A 19,766-nucleotide genomic window follows, 5' to 3' on the forward strand; every position below is an offset into this window, starting at 1 on the left:
TTAACATGTCAGTTACTAAAAGCAGGATACAAGGTTATAGAGCCTTTAGTTCTTCAGAAAAATAAATGAAAGAACAGAAGCAGGTAATCTCTGACACGTCACAGTAAAATGATATGTATGCCCCAGTGTCAAAGCAGAACTTTAATCTAGAGGATTCCCTTAAGCGTACAGCACAGCTTAGAAAAGAACATTGCAACATGCACATTTTTATTCTCAAACGGTTTTTGAAATGCAGTTAAATAATTCACATGCTTATTGTGGATAAAGATAGAATACTTAATTAGAAAGAAACTACGTATATAAATGCAGATATGAACCTTTGTATTATACAGTGTTAAGTCACTACTCAGACAAATAACGTGACATCTCCGGTCATTATACAGTTTTTCATAGCGTTTATGAATTTGGTTCTGGAAGTCTGATGATATGCTTATGATTGTCTTCATAAGCAAAGCAGATAAAATGAAAACTTGCACATACATGATTTTTATCTTACTGCAAGCCCCCCAAGATTCTACTCTGAAAAGTCATAAAAGAAAAAAAAAAAGTGTGTATATATATGTGTGTGTGTGTATATATATATATATATATATGTATATATATAAAAGTCCAGGGGTGATTGAATAGAAGAGCTAATGACAACCAAGAATGTAATAAAGACTTCTAGTCTAGGAAAAAGCATTTTTTTTTTTTCATTTTTCCTATGAAACAGTAGCAAAGCTGTAAATTATACTCTTGTTCATGGTTTAAAATGGACTTTTTCCTAAAGTTTTTTAGATTTGCAATCTGTTTTCAGTTACATCTTCTGTTTTAAATTTTGCTACTAGAGCTAGCAGTTGATTTTTGTTAATTTAGCTGCGACTTGCTGTTATCTTCCAAATGCTTCTGCTAGGAATCAGATTCTGTCCTTCGTTGCATCCTGTGCCTTCAAAGTAACTTTTTGCCAATTTATGTGAACACTGTATGTACTCTGAAACTCCTTTATTGCTGTCATCCTCGTCATCTTTCCCTCCTGAATAGACTCTGGATCAGACAAAGGTGAGAAAGAGTTACCATTCCTAACTATGAGTCAAAACTCAGTGTAACTTGATTCTTTGTGGTGTGATACAGGAGACGCCTCTGTAGGACTGTTTGTTTTGTAATGCAGATCTTTTCAGGTGGGAAACCTGAGTGACAGCAGGAAAGAAACTCATGTACATCTCCCTTTCTACATAAATGCTCTTCATCAGTCTTTCTTCTGAAAAATGCTAAACATGATTGCTGTCTCTAGCAATCAGAATTGAACGTGTTGTGAAGGGATGGTGCTCTAAATTCTCACCTGCCCTTTCTGCTGAATTGCTTGCATGTGACCAAGTATTCACCTTGTTAAACTGAAGTATCTGAGGCATAGGTATTGCATATTCCTTCCTACTTATATACAAAAGTATTTTGTATTTACATGGTTTTAAAAATTATTTTTTTGCAAGTCATTTTAGGAAGATAAGAGTCCTTCCATTATTTATCTCTGAGCATTTTGATTTTAACCACTGTTTTAACTGTCTGCTTAGATGACATTTTACACTGGGGAGTAGGGATTTATTGTAAGCATTGTCAGCCCACTGATAATCTTTCTGTTTCATTACACTGCTTCCTATTTCAGTAAGTAACCTTCCACCAATCCATTGTTTAGATCTCGGTAATCCCATTTGAAATTGTGAAATTGTGCTACTTTTGGGTTACTACCAGGAAAAAAGAAAATACTATTAGAGAGCCTATGATACCGTCAAAGATGAGCTCTGATGCAACATAAAATGATTTCAGCTGGACATGAGAGACATATTAGTGTCTTAAGGCTCTTCATAATTCTCCTATAAACATGTTTTAGGGTGGGTAGCTTTAAAATCTTGTAATCTGCAAATTATTGATTTTAAGGATTTAACTATGGGTGGTTATAACATCAAAAATATTTTTGAACTGTGTTTGTGACTAACAGAAAGAATAAATAGTTTTCTGTACTTACAAAACTTAAATCTATCATTCTTTGTCAGATATAATTTAGAAAAGGAGGACAAAGTTTGTTCCATGAGAACCGCTAACTGATTTTTTGATTTGTTTCAGTCAAGATTTGGTTGGTATACTCCTTTATAAATGGGTGTATCAAGTACTTATCTCCTTTTAAAGATACAGATAAGTTATTACTTGCGAAATCTAACTTGTATCTGTGCGTGTGTACACATGCACAAGTCTGTTTATATCACCAACATTTATGACCCAAACCTTAAAATGCTGGTGTTCACTTTTCAAAGCAACATACTTCTGATGAAACAGAAATTAGGTGGCTCAGTGTCACGGACATTTTTGACAATCTGAGCCATTGCATTTTCTGTTGTTGTTCAGTCTCAGTTACTGTACACAGTCACTTGTGCATGCCTAATAATGCGTGCACGTTTCCAGGAACAGCAAGCACGGTCAGTAATCAAATATGAGACAACTAAATACCTCTGTGTTTTACTCACTCTAGCTGGTTTGCTTTCTGTTGATTCTTCAGTTACAAATCTCCCTGCCTTGACATTCCTAGGCACTGGATTCACACTCAAGTCAGCGCTCTATGTTTTTCAGAGCGCCTTTTCATTTTGCAGCAGTTCTGCTAACCTGGAGTCTTTCTCATTTCCTCTCTGAAACAAGATGATCTTAAAACGGTTGCTGGACATTCAGGCTGCTTGTAGGCAGTTGTCTCTCTCTCTCTCTCTCTCTCTCTCTCTCTCTTTTTTTTTTTTTTTTGAAAGTGCCTTTGGGCATCTTTTCTGCAGATACCTACTGATTAATGGTTTTGATTAGACTATCTTCTCCCCTCATGTAACCTGTGGAACAGGGTGAGGTTACGTAAGTTACCCAATGCAGTACGTTTGCTTTCCCTGTCAAAAAGGTTCATGAAACTACACTACTACACTAATTACAAAGAATTTTAGGGCTGCCTTTGTAAGAATATTCACTTCCATATTTAGTATTGATTCAAATTTGGTTACTGAATTTTTAACGTACAGAAAACGGGCCTGTTCAAAAATAATTGCTGTGTGAGATGCTCCTTGCATGCAGTCTTCTCTTAAGCCTCTAACCAGTGGCCATACGTTCCATAGGAAACTTAGCCTACTTTCTGCTTTTGCCTGATGCATTGTATAGTACAAGAGGTGGAGATGTTAATGCATTTTTTTATTGACTTTTTTTTAATACAGGGTTTTTAATGTTTTACATCTTACTGAGTTTTCATAAGTAATGCCATGAGCTTTTTGACTTCATATTTTTATGTAGCTCTTGTTTTGTGCTGTTTGGCTTTTTTTGTCTTCAGCTTCAAAAGGAAAGTTTTGAAATCTGACTATGGGACATTAGGAGAATTTGGTGGCTGGCAGACATTGTGTGTGAGAAGAAAGTACATGTGTGTTTCCTGTTTAAATAACCACAGATTATCAGTATTGGTGTGTTAAACCATCCTCATTAGTACTTCAGTTCAAGTTCATTCACAGTTGGAATGTTTTCATCCACATTTTTAACTGATTTTTTTTTTTTTGTAGTCCTAATAGCTACTGCAGGCTCCTTAGTCATGCTTTTAGTTGCAGCATTTCAGTGTACTGCTTGTACGTGCCTAGAGGAAGCTTCCTGTATGTACCTTTTTGTTTGAGCATTTGTTTCCGTCTGGAAATTTGTTTTTTTGCTGTATTTATTTTGTGGCCTGTGGCTAAGGCTGAGTGCTGGAAGAAGCTTTGCTGATAATTGTCACGTGCTGATTTACTCTTGTTTTTGTGTGCTTATTTTTACAAACATTTAGTCTTGCCATCTTACCATGTTGTTTTGTAGACCTGGATCTGTTTGCTAGTTTAAAGCCTTGCATTGGAGTCATGCTAAAATGCACTTAATTATCCTAGTTGATCGCGTGGCAAGCAAACTCTGTAGCTAGCTTTTTTGTTGTAAATGGTTGGCCTTTTATTTGTTTTTGAAGGAACTCTGTTTCATCTGCATAGCACATACATCTAATTAGAACTTCCCTAACCTATCAGTTCAGTCGTTCCTGCTTAGAAGATGCTAAATGTCTTCCTACAAACCATGACGTTGTCCTATATCTGGTCAGAAGGCTATAAAGCAAACAAATGCAGAAGACTTCTCCTTACTCTTTTTATCTTGGGTTGATTTGCTGTTGTGGCTTGAACTCTGCTGACTTACTAGTTCTGGCTAGTAGTGAGTCGATAGGTATCAGTGCTTTGTTCTGTTTTGAATGTGGTGGTTACGGCTGTGCAAGGGAGCCTGTGGCCTGGAAATGTCACCCCTGCCACGCGCTGGAGGCAGCACTGTGAAGGGGGCTAATGGAAGGTCAGCCGTGTCTGCTGCTGTGTTTTGCACATGGGATTATTATTCTGAAATACTTTTCGGTATCAATAAAATATGACTATCTATTAGTGAATGTATATTGCATACACTTTGTTAGCTGTTTAGTACGTGGCCTATATACTAAAGCAAATGCAGTCTTCTCTTGGTCAACCAGTATGTTAAAATGGTGCCAGAATTTAAGATGCTGTGTCTTTTATTTGTAGCATGATTAAGGGGCTAAACTCCGTTTTTTTGTTTTGTTTTTTTTCCCTGAAAGGCCTGAACAGCTCAACAAAGTGCTAGCATGCACACATACAGGCAGAGTTACTGGAATTGGATAAATGATGATGTATTGTCTTTTTTATTTTTATGAAAACATTGTGTCTTGTTTGAAAGGAGTTCATTGTGAGTGCATGGTTCTTCTGGTTCTGAGTTCACCGTAGCATCAGAAATCTACTAAGTAAACCGGTATTTTGAGTGTAACTAATCACTGCAGAATGCTAACTGTAACTCTTCTTCATTCTCTTCTGCAGAATGACAGGAAGGGAGTTTTTCTCTCGATTTCCAAGTCTTTATCCTTTCCTTCTCAAGCAGTTGGAGGTTGTAGCCAACACTTCAAACAGGTAAGATGATATCTCTGAAAGCTTTACAATAGTAAAGTGCAATGTAAAGTTTAAACTGAGTTGTCACATACACCATAATGCTGCTATTTTCATCATTGTTCTTGAAGTTATGTAGTTCTTCTGGTGTTTTTCTAAGCCATTTTCTTATAACTTGCACATTGTAGTGAGGCTCTGGAATATGAAATATGATTGAGTCATTAGTAGCAGCTTTTATTCCTCCCTGTAGTTGCTGCGTTCCTAGGATCAGATGTTAAAGAAGGCATATTTTTCAGGGCAGGACAGAAACTGGTTGTTCAACTGTCTCATTTTTAATGAGACTTTCTAATATGTTTAAATGATAGAAGGTCATAGGCCTAGTGTGACCCTAAATGACCGCTTTCTGGACTGTGACACACTGACTTTGTGGACGGTCCTTGATCTTTTTTTACGGAGTCCACAAATGGTGGCTGAGAGCTCCAGTTTGATCAATGCAGATGACACAGTTAGGGATGATGCTGATGCTGTTACTCCCAGGTTCATGAACTTTTAGAGTAAACCAGTACTGCCTTTGTTTTTTCTTAAAATGTTATGGTATAAACTGTGGAAGTTCAGCAGCTGATTTAGAGGAGAGCTTCAGCTGTCTGTTTAATGGGCCTGTGGTGAATAGTTGGGAAGAAGTTTTGACAGTCATTGCGTGTTGTGCAGTCCCTGCTCTAGCGCATGTATCCCATGCAGCAGTCTGCTTTACCTGATAGTTTGAAGGGTGACAGCGTCATCGCTAGAAAATTTTGGAAGTCCTTACACTGAAAAAGATGGAAAGCTGTTGCCTGAGATACTGTCCTTGAATGCTTTTTTCAGTGCAAATTAAAGCTTGCCTTTTTTTTCTTCATTAACTACATGAGGAGTTGTTGATTTTTTTTTTTTATTTGGATTTCTGGTTGTTTTTACAGTATGAATAGTAGCCACTTGCTGTTGATGACAAGAGCTATTCTTTAATCCAGCCAGCTATTTACCAAATGCACGTTTCTTTCCCAAATGAGAGAGACTCTTTTTTTGTTGTTGTTTTAAACCATCTTTTTGTAACTCAGCTTTCTCAGTTGCTCAGCTCTTGGAGAAACATCACCTGTTCTGGTGTTTAATGTTACTTCAAAGCAAGGGCAGCTCGCCATTGTTACAGATAAAGGAGGCTTGGGACAATGGAGGATAGGAAAGGCAGCACAGCCTTAATTTGCCTTCATAAAGGAGTCCTCAGTGGTGCCCTAGATCTGATGCCATGTTTGATCCTAGCAAGGTTTGCACATCTTGCCATGGTCTGCCCAGTGTACCTTCTTGAACCAGAAATGCTGAAGAGTACTGTGCGTGTGGAAGAGTCTCAAGACCAGCGTGAAGGATGATACTTCTTTCACCAAATGCTTCTTCCTACTTTTTTCTTTAGTGAAGCTGAAGAGCTGAAAATCCATCCAAGTTTGTTCCTTTTGCTTTTAATCCTGGGAAAGCTGTATCCATCTCCAATGGATGGCACTTACTCAGCACTTAGCATGGCACCATTTGTACCATTTATTATCAGGTAAGGTAGTTCTCTGGTAGTTTTTCATATAATGGGAGTTCTTTGTAGAACCTCTGTGTGTGTTTGCTTTTTTAATGAAATGCCTTTTTTAAGCTTCTCTTCAGCTTTAAGCTTTCTTAAAGGAAAAACACTGGTATTGATTGGTTGTATTTTCATTTCTTATTAAGTCTTGTTTGAGGGGAATGGAAAGAATTTCAGCTCATGCAAGTCATTGTGTGACTTGTTCATAAATTTTCATCTGCAAAAACTTGATTGCTGCCAGAGAGAGGGTAGATGTAAACTGATGAGCTTGACTGGCTTTGTAAAACAAATCTTGCATTGCTAAACTCTTGATTGATTTTTCAGTCCTGCAGAATGGTTGTTGGTAACTCATAAATTGTCAGTAGCTTATAAACTCACTCATATCTTTTGTAGATGCGTGTGTGTGCATATCTAGCTCCATATCCACCTATTTGTATGTACTTACATAGCTGTATAGAGGTAGACTTATCCTATATCTAATATATTTCTAAGGTGACTTTACCAGTTTTATACAGTGTAACTTTCATTTATATGGTGGTTATATTGAAAGACTCAACAGATATTTTTGCTTTTCTATATGACTCTGGTGTGGGATAGGGTGCCTGATAAGGGGACAGGGCTGTGGTGGGTGAGGGAAAATAAGCATAATCGCTGTTTGAGAGGAAGTCTTGCTATATTTGTGAAAGCTTCAGAGCAGTAGGCTGAGAAAGTTCTATGTCAGATCTTGTTCCTTCGGAGATAAAGTTGCTTCTACCCTAAGATCTTCTGATTTTTATTTTAAACTGATATATTTATGTTAGAAAAAAAAATAACAGCCTGCTTATTCTTCACTGTAAATGTGATGTATCTCTTGCTGCTTATGATGTTTATCTGGAATTCTCAAGAATAAATAATTTTTTCTTTAAGTAAAAACTCTTTAGTAATTGTTTTTAAATGCACTGTGTTTAGCCATTTAAAAGTTTGGTTTTTTTGCCACATTAAAATCTGAAATGCTTCTTGGAGAAACATTTAAAGCTGTATTTGTTGGTTATGTTCATTAACCAACATTGTCTTTTTGCCTTTGTTACTACACCAGAGAAAGCTTATTTATTATTTTTATTTTTCAGTAGAATGTTTCGGCAGTTTCCAATGTCAGTAATAGATTTACCTTTGATAATCTTCTGGTTATATCTTTGCGGTTTTGTTTTTTTGTATTACCTGCTACTTTTAGCAAGGTCTGTACACCAGCAAAGTAAGTCTTTTGACAGTGGTCACAATTACTTCTTGTGGTTATTTAAATCCTTTCAGAAGATGTGGGGAGAAAAACCCAACAAAACCTTTACAAGAAGAACCTGAAACGTTTAAGACATTGGGCTTACCCTCCTTTAACCACTGTTAGTGACTGTGTTCCTAAAGAGGAGTGGTGTGGTACAGAACGATGTTTTCTGCATTTGCTTTCCTTTGAATGTGTCAGTAGGCACTCTGGATTCTAGTGTAAGCCTAAAATAAAATGCATATATATATTGCAGACAGCAAACTGTATTTGAGTGTACACACGTGGGTTTCTCTTGGGTTACCTAGCAAAACGTTGGCATTTTTTATGGTTGCCAGGGGACAATACTTTTGGATTTGCATGGCGGTAGAATGCATTTAGGATATAGCTTGATGTGATATTACTGACTGCATTTCCATGTACAGCTCTTCTGCCTTTGTTCTGTGAATACCATGATTATCTTCAGTTCACTCTGCATTAGTTGGAGTGAATACCAGGGATTTACCTGGGAAAGATAAATACCTTGCTGTTTTCCCTTCTATTCTGCTTGTGATCTTCCTTTCTGCAGGAGCAGATGAACTAAAATATTTTTTCCTAGTCACTTGGTTGTTCTTTAGAAGGCAGTAATGAGGATGGCCGTGAAGTAGTCACTTGGGATCAAAGAGACGGCCTGATGCCAAAGGCCACGTTCATCAAGACATTAAATTGTATGTATTAACCATTGCTTTGAATTGCTCAATACAGAATTGTATTACATAACATCTATGTATACATATAATTACATGGTAGCCCATTGCAATTATAACACTTAATTACCACAGTTTATTGTGAGATTTTTAGATTTTTCTTGCTGTGACACTGTCCAGGATAGATCCCCCTTACGCGGTAGGGAAAGAGGAAGGGTGGCTTTAACCCATCACTGATTTTCAGACTCTTTCCAGGGCTCGACCCACAATCAAATGGCATTCATTTGTTGCTCTCAGAGGATGAGCAGAATAGGTAGTTTGCAAGCAAGTGAGCAGTTCTCCGAGCAAAACAGGGTTTAGGAGGAAGATTTGTAATTAGGCTTTGAACAGTCTCTCTTAAGTCTGAGTGGAATTTTCCATCCAGTGGGAGTAGAGTTGTGGTTGCTCTGACCGTGCTGAGGTGAATTGCACAATATGAGTAGGATTAAATGCTACAAGGACAAATCTCAATCTCCATGAACATACTTGCTACTCCCTGTTGAACTAGGGCATTTGATTGCCTTTCTGCAGTTTTATTAAAATCTATGTTTTTCCCTTCCCCCATGCAGATGTTTTATTTGGAAGGGAACACAATGATTCATAACTTATTACCTCGAGTTTTTTTTCTTTTTTAAAAGCTAGATAGGTCTGCTTTACTGATTACTTTCTAAGATGAAGGAATGTACAGAATGTTTTTGATTAACAGGGGAGGTAATCGGGAGGTAATGTTTTAAGTATGAAAAAGAAACATAACCTCCCTTTCTCCTCCCCTAGCCCCCTTCAAAAACCTGTAATCTCTTCTGAATGATCCAAATTTGAGTTACCTTATGCCCTCTTGTACCGTAGCATTGCCAATGTGTTTGTTTAGTGTTAAATGTTCTGGACTGAATCATCTGAAGGAGTAAATGGGTATTGCTATATTGACTTGGATACTTTTCAGTAATTGAAGTCTAGTCCTTTCTAGGAGCATGACTTTGAAATCATTTAAGCAGTTAAAAAAGAAAACACTAGCTTTAAAATCTTAAACTCAGTATAAGGTGGTTGGTTGTTTTGTTTTGTGTTAAAAACAAAACAGCCTCTTTGGGTTTGTGTCTGGTGTTCCCTTGAACAAAACCATTTTTAATGTTTTTTTGTTTTATTTTGTTTTGTGGAATTTGGCCAGTAAAATTGTGTCAAATAGACAGATTTCAAGGCAGTATTACTTCTAGGTATATTTTGTTGCAAGTCATTGAAGAAACTCTGAGAAAAATGCAAATAGAAGTGTGAACATCTTTCCATGAAATTAAAGTAGTTATGAAATAGACACAGCTTTCTTGTGGAAAATTTTATAATTTGCATCTTTCTGTAAAACAGGGGAATTGCTTTCAAAAATCTCTTGATACTGTCTTTAATCAGGGACCAGGGATAGATGATAGTGGAAAGTGCTAGCCAGTTATTGCTGTTCTCTTCCTCCTTCCATCCAACAGCCTTAACTTATGGTGGTTTTTTTGTTGTTTTTTTTTTTAACTTGGTACTACTCCTGTGAGCTTGTCATTAATAGACAAGGATAATTACTGTAACACATTTAATGATACTAGGATGCAAGGAAAGCAAAATTGCATATGATGAAGAAAAAGTTTTTGGCCCTGTAGCCATAAGTCTTTCCTAAAAGATAAGTTTGAGAAGGACAGGAGGTCAGTGCATCAGCTGTGAACACACTGCTGGCTCAAATTTTTCAAACTTGGGAGGAAAAGCAAAATACAATAATAATAATTAAAAAAATCCTAGGGGCCACGATTCCACATAAGTCTTTAGTCCATACATATCATGTAGTACTCTAGGTTTTATTCAGTGCATAAATACCTTAAGTTTTGTTGACTTCTGGTTAAATCATTTCTTAACAGATGCCAATCCAGGCTAATAAGCAGGGTATAGAAAATTTTTCTTACAATTTAAAAGCAAAATAGGGGTTTCTGTTATAAAAGATTGTACTCGTTCAGTGAAGTCGGAGTGGTTCAGTGTGCAAAGTACAGGTTATATATTTGTCCAGTACAAAACACTGTTCAGAGATTAAGTATCGTCAGATACCAGTATTTTAAAAATGCTGTTATTCAAAATACTAAGTTCTAATAGAAATAAGAACTTGAATTTTGATCTATTATCACTAATTTTCTTTTGCAGTTCTTATTGGCCAAAGGGAATCAGTTTATCTTGGCAAATACTTGCTTGAAATATAAAAATAGCATTGCAGTTGCACTCTGCTTGAACAGAGTAGAAAGGGCCGTTTTCAGCAGTTTTCTGATTAGTGAAGTATTTAAGATCTTTCCCATGTAATGAAGCAACCTAAAGATGTTAAATAATACTATATTATTTAACTGCCCAAATATGGCTTTTAAATGCTAAGAGTACTTTATATACTTACATTATTACGCTGTCTTTTACCATTGACTGATTTATCTCTGGTTCTCTGATTTTTTTTTTTTCCTAAGATAAAAATGGTCATTCTGATGCAGCTTTGCTTGTTCTTTTCTCTGTCCATTCTTTTTCTACTTCTGTTCACAAATTCTTTGCATATTCCTTTCAGTTTTCACTGCTTCATTTACTTCGCCACAGATAAGGAAGAAATACTATTGCAATAGTTCGCCTTTTGTTTTTGAACAACAAATTCAATTGTGTAAAGATGCATACATAAAATTATGATCTTGCTGTTTTAACCTTTGTGTATTAATATGGTAAATCATCAATTTGTGCATTTTAGGCACTTTGAAAAAATGTGAATTAAGTGAGATTAATCCCCTTTTATTTTAGCTTCTTAGAAAGTAGAGTGTCTGAACATGAATTCAGATGCTCCCTAGGAATCAGAGTTGTCTTACTTCATGAATCCGTAAGAACTCACTTCTTAAGAAAATATCTGAAGGAAATATATAAAAGTATAGTAATATTACTATTCTAGGAGGTGTTGTGATTATAAATATTTACTGGTCAATGATGTTACTTGCATTTGGGCATGTGGTTTGCTCCTTTGAAAAAGTTAATTGTCATTGACTTATGCAGGTTAGTTTTACTGCTCTGTGTTGTGTTTAAGTAATTTCTGTTGAATTTTGTCTGGTCTGTCAGGTGTCTGGTTCTGTTTTGCTAAAGCCCTGTGACAAAACCTGTATAGGCTGCATAGGAATTGTACCTGGGACAAGATGGAGCAGTAAGGCAACAAAATTCAAATGTAAAACCAAAAGTGTGTATGAGACTTGGAAGTAATTCTAAGACTTTACACTAAATAAAAACCACAAGAAAAGGGGGAGTGAGAAAGATCTAATAAGAAGGTGTCCTCAGTTTGTTTGGGAAGAGCTTGACTGATCAGGAGTTTGACTTGATGATTCTTGTGGGTCCCTTCCAAGGGATATTCTACAATTCTATGATTGATTGAAACCATTCACATATATCTTGTTAAAAATACTGGTTATATATCTGACTAACTGCAGTGTCCCCAATTTTCATTTGTTTCCCATGTGTACAGTTATGTATGGGGATGTATTACGTTGTCTTTTATCTGACTTGAAAGCAGTTATCTTGACTCTCTCTAGGCTGAACGCTAGTATCCTTTGGTTAAGTAGTCAAGCAAGATAGCTGAATAGTTATGTTAAAGTGTGCTCCTGCTTTTCTCCTCACTTTCTTCTGTTTTAGTATATATGGTATGGCACCTATAGGAGAATCATGCTGATTTTCAACTATCTTTACTGTACAACTGGGAATATTATCAGTGGTCTGATAAGCAAAGTACTTTTGTGGGAATGCCTTTTCATATCAGGTGAAAGGAACTACATGTGTTTGTTGCAGCTTTGTTGTATTAAAATAGCTGCTCTTGGTTACAGTTGTTTGTAAAAGCATCTCCTTGGGTTTCCATATCAAAGGCACATCTTCTTGGTCTTTACTCCTTTTCCTTTTTTTTTTTTTTTCTCCTGTTTTCTTATAATGTGTTTTCTGGTCAGTGTAACTGCTTAGCATTGTAATTGTCTAAAATAATTTATGACTTAGAATACCTGTGATACTCAGAGCAAGGGTGTTGACTCCTTGGAATGCCCTGTCCTTTTGGAGATGCTCTGACCTGTCAGCATATGGCAAAGGCAGATGCTTTTTTGAATATAGGTAAGGTTCCCAAAATACATGTGCTGACATAGGCATACAGAAAATGGAACAATACACGCCTCTAAAACACGCTTTTTTTAACATTCTCATTGTTTTGTAGTGTTTTCTGATACTAAATCTGTATAGTGAAACTAATCTTTTTTTTTTTTTTTTTTGTGAAAAAAAAATTTTTTTTTTGAAGTCACAGAAGTTCCTTCAGGCCTAAAGTGGAGGAATTGCACTTATTAGGAATGTGCAAGTGAAATTTCTTTTGTTAGAGAAGGCTGACTTGGTCAAGTCCCCTGTCATGCACGCGTGTGCGCACATACACTTTGTTTCTTTTATTTCTTTTTCTTCTCCTCTTCTCTCTGACCCTATCCAACCACTTTGGACAAAAGTGAAAGAGAGAATTGTCTGACATCTGTGATGGAACTTGGGAATGGTTGGAGATTAAAGGAGAAATAGAGAAATGCATTTCCCTTCTGAGTGTAGTAATTCCTGTTTTGGGAGTTGGAACTGGGCTTGGAATTCTTCAGGTTCTAGTTACAGTGTTCTCTCTGTGTAATCCTAATCACATACTGTTTGCTACTGATCTCTACTTTACTTATGGTTTGCCTTGAGTATTTATTAATGAGCGAGTTTTCAGGCTGTTTATTTTTTTAGAATCTTTAAATAATGAATGGTAAATAGCTTGGCATTTGTTCACTTTAGTTCAGATTGCAGTGATAGGGAAGACTATGAAATACTTGATTGGCAGTACACTGTTCGAGACCTTCTCATCAACCAAAAGTCAACGTACAACTTACATATTTTTTTGCTGTAATTTGCAGCCTTTTCTTTTAAATTGTGGGCAGATGTTCTTTTACCATTCAAATGGTGCCAACAGGAAATGTCGCTGCTTCTAGGTATTCATTGCTGATTCCTTATTCCAGTTTTTACAGTTTTCATCCGTCTGCTGCTCATTGGCAGATTATCGTCTGAAGCAATTTAAGAAGTATTCACAAAATGTAGGAAGCTGTCATGTTTTTGGGGAAATAAATGGTGACATGTGGTCGTGAGCCACTTCACTATATAAAGATATAGTGAAAATATCTTTCGCCAGTATTGCAGACTCCTGAAAAGGACCAGTGTTAGTAAGCAAGGGATAAAACTTCATATATGCTACTTAAAACATGATCCAGTGATAAATACAATGGGGCTCTCAGCTGTCAAAACAAAATTGGTCAGATTAAGTAATTGTATTATTCATTTATATAGTTAAAAATAGTCAGTGATTAAGTACTTTGCTGGTGAAAATTAGGCCAAAAAATTATATGGTCAAAATTATATGGTCAAGATATGTAGCCAAATAGTAACATTTAGCCTGATTTGCAAAACTATTTGCAGGAAGGAACAGTAAATGGAGGGAAGTAATGCATACTATGCAACTATGCAGAGGAAAGTAGGTATGTCATGGAAGGAAAACAATGTAGTGGTACTAAGGAAAAATAAAAGTCAGTATTATTTAAAAAGACCAGTCCTGAGTTTGAGAAGTTTGAGTTCAATATTGGGAAAGCTTTATGGAAGTGGGCTAGCGAATTTTGGTGATATGGCTGGAAGGAAAAAATCAGAACCCAGATCCTTTTGTTACTTTCATAGGTCTGATAAAAAGTTTTCAAAATTGTTAAATTCTTGTTTGCAATCAGTTGAAACTTTAAAAATAATCACAAGGTGCTGAAATTTGCTTTATGCGTTCAACTTGCCTTTCGTAGTTTCAATAATGATAGTCATTTTTTGTTGTTTTTTCCCACTACCCCCAGCTATTTTGGTATTAAGTGTTGTGTGTTTCTTTCCATTAATCTGCATTTCTGAAACATCATAGTAGCTTTTCTCAAATTAACAAATTTGGAATATAATTTTGAATGAAGGAGGCTGTAACCTCTTGTGATTTCATTTCAACAAATAGTTAAACAAACCTAGACTGAAGTTAGCTACCTGGTGATATTATTTGAGATTCCTTGATGGGAATGCAAGAAAGAAATGCTATTTAAATTGTTTCAGCATGTTTTAGCAAATCTCAGTTTGAAGTGTATGTGTTTCTGTTGCTCCAAAGTTTGCATGCAGTATAAGTAACAGTGTTCTTACCCGTACATGTTAGAGATCCTAGTTTATTGGCTGGCTGAATGACAGCAATTTAGGTTTCTGTTGTTGATTCAGCTTGTTATCAGTTGGCCACTTTTTACAATAACCTAGGTCTTGGTGACAAGAAGAGAGAAATCTATACGGTTTCTTCCCAGAAGGCTCTTGGAAGCATGTGGAAAAACAACTACTGGCATAACTTGTGGGGAGCTTGCACAAATAAAAGTCTGTGTGCTTTGCCTGCATAGTTTCTGCAGTATCTACAGCTACTCTGATTCATTAAGTACTTGTCTGGAAAGTACTACTGTACAAAACCATAAGGTGTTATCTTGATTGCCCAAGTTGGAAGAATAAAATACTTAACACAGTGTATAAAGAGAACAGAAATTTGGGCAACCATTAACTTTAAAGGAAATTGATAAGAGCTTAGTGATTTAGTACTACATAAATAACCTGAAATTAAACTTGATCTGTGTCCATCCATGTTTGTGTTCAAGCATTTTCTGGACTACATTCACGTATGTTTATTATAGATCTATAACCTACAACAAACTCTTAATACTTTTATGATATTTTTCTGCTTGTCAGGTATATATTGAGATGCTGTATCAACACTCCAGTTATTCTACTGTGGTGTGTTGTTTTGTTTTGTGTGTGTGTTGTGTTTTTTTTTTCCTTAATTTCAGAATGAAGAACAAAAATTTGTCTTTAGGCTAATTAAAATATAGGTTTCCAAAGGGAAATAAGTTTTAAAAATTAAGTGCTTTGGATATTTTAATTGCAAGGGAACAACAGAAGTGTGACAAAATGGACAATAAGTGTGTTTCCTTAAAAGAGAATCACAAACCAAGCAAATCCATAAATAAAATAAACTTCAGGTACGTGTATAGCAGGTTACTGTTTATATTCCAGGAAAGATTGCTCTCACATTAATGAATAGGGACTGTCATACTGATTTGTCCTGAAAACAGAAGTCCATGATACATTAATTGCATGGAAGCATGGTGTTGTCTTTTTTTTTTTTAATGCTATCTTTGCACCTCTCTTTGCTCAGGGACTTGTTACACTGCATTTAGAAGTTGCTAAATTTAATGTTTCTGGACTCTTTCAGTGAAACTAGTAGGGTACCTGGTTTGATTGGCAAGGTTGCGGGCCCCTTCTGCAGAATGTTCCCATCCTCTGTGTTCAGTCTGCTCTCCTTTTGTTTCCATCCTGTTTTCATGGCTGCTGTTCCTGATTGCCTCGTCCAACATACTGTGAAGGCAGTGTATGTGAATGTATTTCAACTGAGAATGAACTTACAATGCTGTGATACTGTCTGTAGGAACAATTATCTGTTGTACTAATAAGCTGTGAAGTAATGAGTGATACATAGATCACTGTGGTGATATCCAGTAAACCTGGCAATAGTTGTTTTTCTCCTGCTAATCCTTGTTCTAACAACTGTAGGTATTACTTACTGTAATGGATGTATCACTTTCAGCTACAGTTACGATTTGTAAAATGATTTCTATTCATTTGTTTCTATGACATTGATATAAAAGGTAATCCTTAGTTTGTTGATTTGGGTAACACAAGGTCTGTTGAGAGGGAGTAATAAGGAAGGGAGAAAAAGAATCACATAGGAAACACCTGCAGTTCTTTTTAAAAAAAACAATGTGAAGATATTTTTATTTACAACTAGTGTTCTGTTCATAGCTAGAGTAATAAATTAGATACTTTGATGTGTGCAGAGGAGTGCAGAATCCTTGTGTGCCTTATGAGAATTGCTCATATAAATTATGTCAGTCAGCAGCTTTGTTCAAGATCTAAGTGTTAACGCTGGAGCGGAGCAGTGGAAATACACTGAATCTACAGTTACACAAAGTGAAAGCTGTTCAGATTTATTGACTTTTTGTTCTTGATCATGAACTGTTTGAAGTAAACATGTTTACATCCAAAACCTCGTGCACCTAGATAAACAGTGCTGAATTTAACATGGCCTGCTACTTCAGCAGTGGTTAATAGCCCTGAGGATTCAATAGAAGTGTATCCCGTAAGGATTTTGCAAGTTTTCTTTGCTTCTTGCTACCTTGAGATATAATAAAATGACGCTGATGTGTTGTGTGTTCTAACAAAGATAACGTTTTAGGCATTTCTGAGGTTTGAAAGTTTACTTATACATGAGCTGCACGTAAAGAAGGTCGCCTACAGAAAACACTTCTTATTTTCCCCGCTTGTTCTTCAAATCAAAGCAAGTAAGATTCAAATACAGGTATGCACGCACACACACATTGCCCAGAGGGGTGCAAGGCTCCGCTGCTGCTGCTTGGCCTGCAGGGACACTGAGAGCAGGCGGCTGGGCACAGGTTTGGTGGTGGGGTTGTGGCCCGGGCTGGGGCTGCTGTTCCCCTCTGCCAGCACCGGGCCGGGCAGCTGCCACAGTGGTGACACCACTGCGTGTTACGGTGTGCGGCTGCCTTGGAGGCTGGGGTAGCCAGCAGCAAAGAATGGCTGCATTGGGCTGGATTTGTTGTCTTGTGTTACTCGGCTGCTTTATTTACTTATTATTCTTCCTCTCACTTTTTGAGAATCGGTCTTGATTAGTTTTAATTACAGGTAAGAGGTGATATTCACGTGGGATCCATGAAACAGCAGACCTGCCTACTCTTAACTTAGGATGCTGTTACAGGCTATGGAAAAAATAGTGTTTGTTTTGACATTCTTCTATGAAACTTCTTACACGATTGAGGAATGAAGCCAAGTGCCTCCAAAACATGAGAGAAGCACACACGCATCGAGTGCCTTCAGGGTATCCCAAAGTTCAGGGATAGGTGACTAACGGTGGTCTGCCATGACATCTTGTATGTGTGTGTGAGGAGCATTCTTGAAATGTTATATGTGGTGTTTGTTGGGGTATAAAACAAAACAGCTTTCTTTGAGCATTAGAAGGGAAATAGAAAAGGGAAAGGAAACAGCAGAAGTGTGAACCCTGCTCAGATTTGAGAAGCTGTTTTCCAGTATGAAATGTCTTCCTTGTGCGCCCATACATGTTCCAATGAAGCATATACTTTGTTGCTCTTAAACTTTGTGATGCTCTTGTTCCTTCATAGGAGTGCTCTTGGAGTCTTTCCATTAATTTTTTAAGTTAAGTGGATATACTGCAACCTATGTAGCAAGGAACAGCTTGAGAAGTTGGGGTTTGTGCTAGGGTACAGCAGGTGCACAGCACAACGGCATGTTGCCCCAGCTGGGCAGCCCTTCAGGCAAGCAGAAGCTGCGGGTTTGCGTTTTCCTCAGGCTCAGAAAGTTGCAGAACCAGGACTGCTACATCCTGGGCCAGTTCTCCACCTGCTGGGCACTGGGGCGTTTGCCCAGGGGAAGGAGGAGGAGGAAGAGGAGGAGGTCATTGCCTCCTGACTGAGGATCCTCAAAGTGCAAGATGGAACCTAATTTGAGGGTCCCAGTTTGGCTTCTTCGTGGGGTCGGGATAGGAAACACTCACCCGCTGAATTTTTTTATTTTCTTTTTTCTAAAAGAACAACAGTTTGGGGTGTGAAGAGAAGTGAAAATTAGACTTGTCTGTAGTTTTGCCTGAAGCTTTTGCCTGACATACATTCAATATGAGTGCTGAGGTGGCAGTCTCTTGTGAACCTGGAATTCGGGTAGCTTTACTCTTGACTTGAACCCTCAATTTTACCCTTACTGTGAAATTCTTTCCTTTATTCTGAGTATGTAGCAGTCACTTCTGTTTCTGTAATAAATTTGATAAAATAACCATCTGGAGTAAAATCTAATATGTAAAAGACTGCATGTCTATACATGTATAATGCATGTGTGGTAAATTTTTTATTTTTATTTTTTTTTACAAGAAAGCAAAGTTTAAATCAGGTTATTTAGAAGTTGTTCTCAACTCTCATTTTTTACTACTAAGAAAAAAACACCACACAGCTCCATTCTAATTTGTTGCATTGTGTTCAAGGACAAAACTCCCTCTGAATCATGTCGTTTTGGAAAGCACCCTTGCACAAGTTAGAGGAAAGCCTGGCATTTTCCCCGTTTTCCACTGTTCATTCTGAAGGGATGTCAGATTCCTTGGGAAAAAATAATTTGTGAAAGGTCACAAACAAAATAAAGAACATTCTTGAGTATACAGTTACAGCTAATTGAGAGCTAGACACACAGTGCAATAACAACGTCGCTCGTGTTTGGAAAGAACATCTGTATGCGAGGAGGGCTTGGTTGAGGAACCATGGTGTGGCACAAATAAAAGAATGGTTGGAGACGAATCACTTTTCAGGTTTACTTTCAATATACAGTAGAATTAAAATGTTTTTGCTTAAAAAGACTGAATTTGTTTTTACTGAGGGCTAAGCTGGCTTCTTGCATCATGTCAACACAGGATTAAAGCTTTTCCATATGGAAGAGCCTCCAGTTGTGACTGCTCTGCCTCCACATCCTGTTGTGAAGAGCCTACTCTTTGCTTTTCCTTTTCAAAGATGATCTTCCTAAAAATCATTCCCTAAGGGAAAAGATGGGAAGGTAGAGGATAGAATACGCTGCCATACCATGAGGGTGAAATTTCCAACACAGAATATAGTTCAGGGTAGCATATAGCTCCATACTTCCTTAAAGCAATATTTGTGTGTTTCAGGCACATTGTGGCCTACCAGAACTAAATTGCTATTACACTAGGTCTATTTAGTGTCTTCTGTTCAAAACCCTATTAATTCAGTTGCTGGTTCAAAATGGAAACTGTTTTCTGTATTTCTGTGAAGTGAACTAAAGCAAGCAGCTACTTGGGGTATTGACTTAAATTTGCTAGAGGTATTTGAGACCTTAGAATGTCTTCTAATCTAATCTCATTTTTTAAATAAGTAAGCGTGACCCTGCAAGCATTGTTTGAGAGCCCTGAAAAGTGGTTTTCCCATTTTGGCAGAGGGCATGATTCTGTAAGCTGAAAATATGTAAGATGCAATTCAGGAAAAAATGGAGAGGGTAGGAGGAAGGAAGGACATCTCTCTGGCTCATCATACTCATCATACCAGGAGGTATCAAAAGAC

The 19,766-nt window shown here is 37.0% G+C and overlaps 1 protein-coding gene across 2 annotated transcripts in view; it reads left to right on the top strand.

Moving 5' to 3' along the window:
- The window catches only part of THADA (THADA armadillo repeat containing), a 169,210-nt gene that overhangs the window by 55,276 nt on the left and 94,168 nt on the right, over positions 1-19,766 (top strand). For both annotated transcript variants that reach the window (XM_040553566.1, XM_040553567.1), the window contains exons 27-28: positions 4,872-4,961; positions 6,376-6,507. In XM_040553566.1, coding sequence (XP_040409500.1) covers positions 4,872-4,961; positions 6,376-6,507 — 222 coding nt within the window. The remainder of the gene's footprint in view (positions 1-4,871; positions 4,962-6,375; positions 6,508-19,766) is intronic.

This window comes from Cygnus olor, chromosome 3, assembly GCF_009769625.2.
Source record: "Cygnus olor isolate bCygOlo1 chromosome 3, bCygOlo1.pri.v2, whole genome shotgun sequence".
In the NCBI taxonomy this organism is placed as follows: Eukaryota; Metazoa; Chordata; class Aves; order Anseriformes; family Anatidae; genus Cygnus; species Cygnus olor.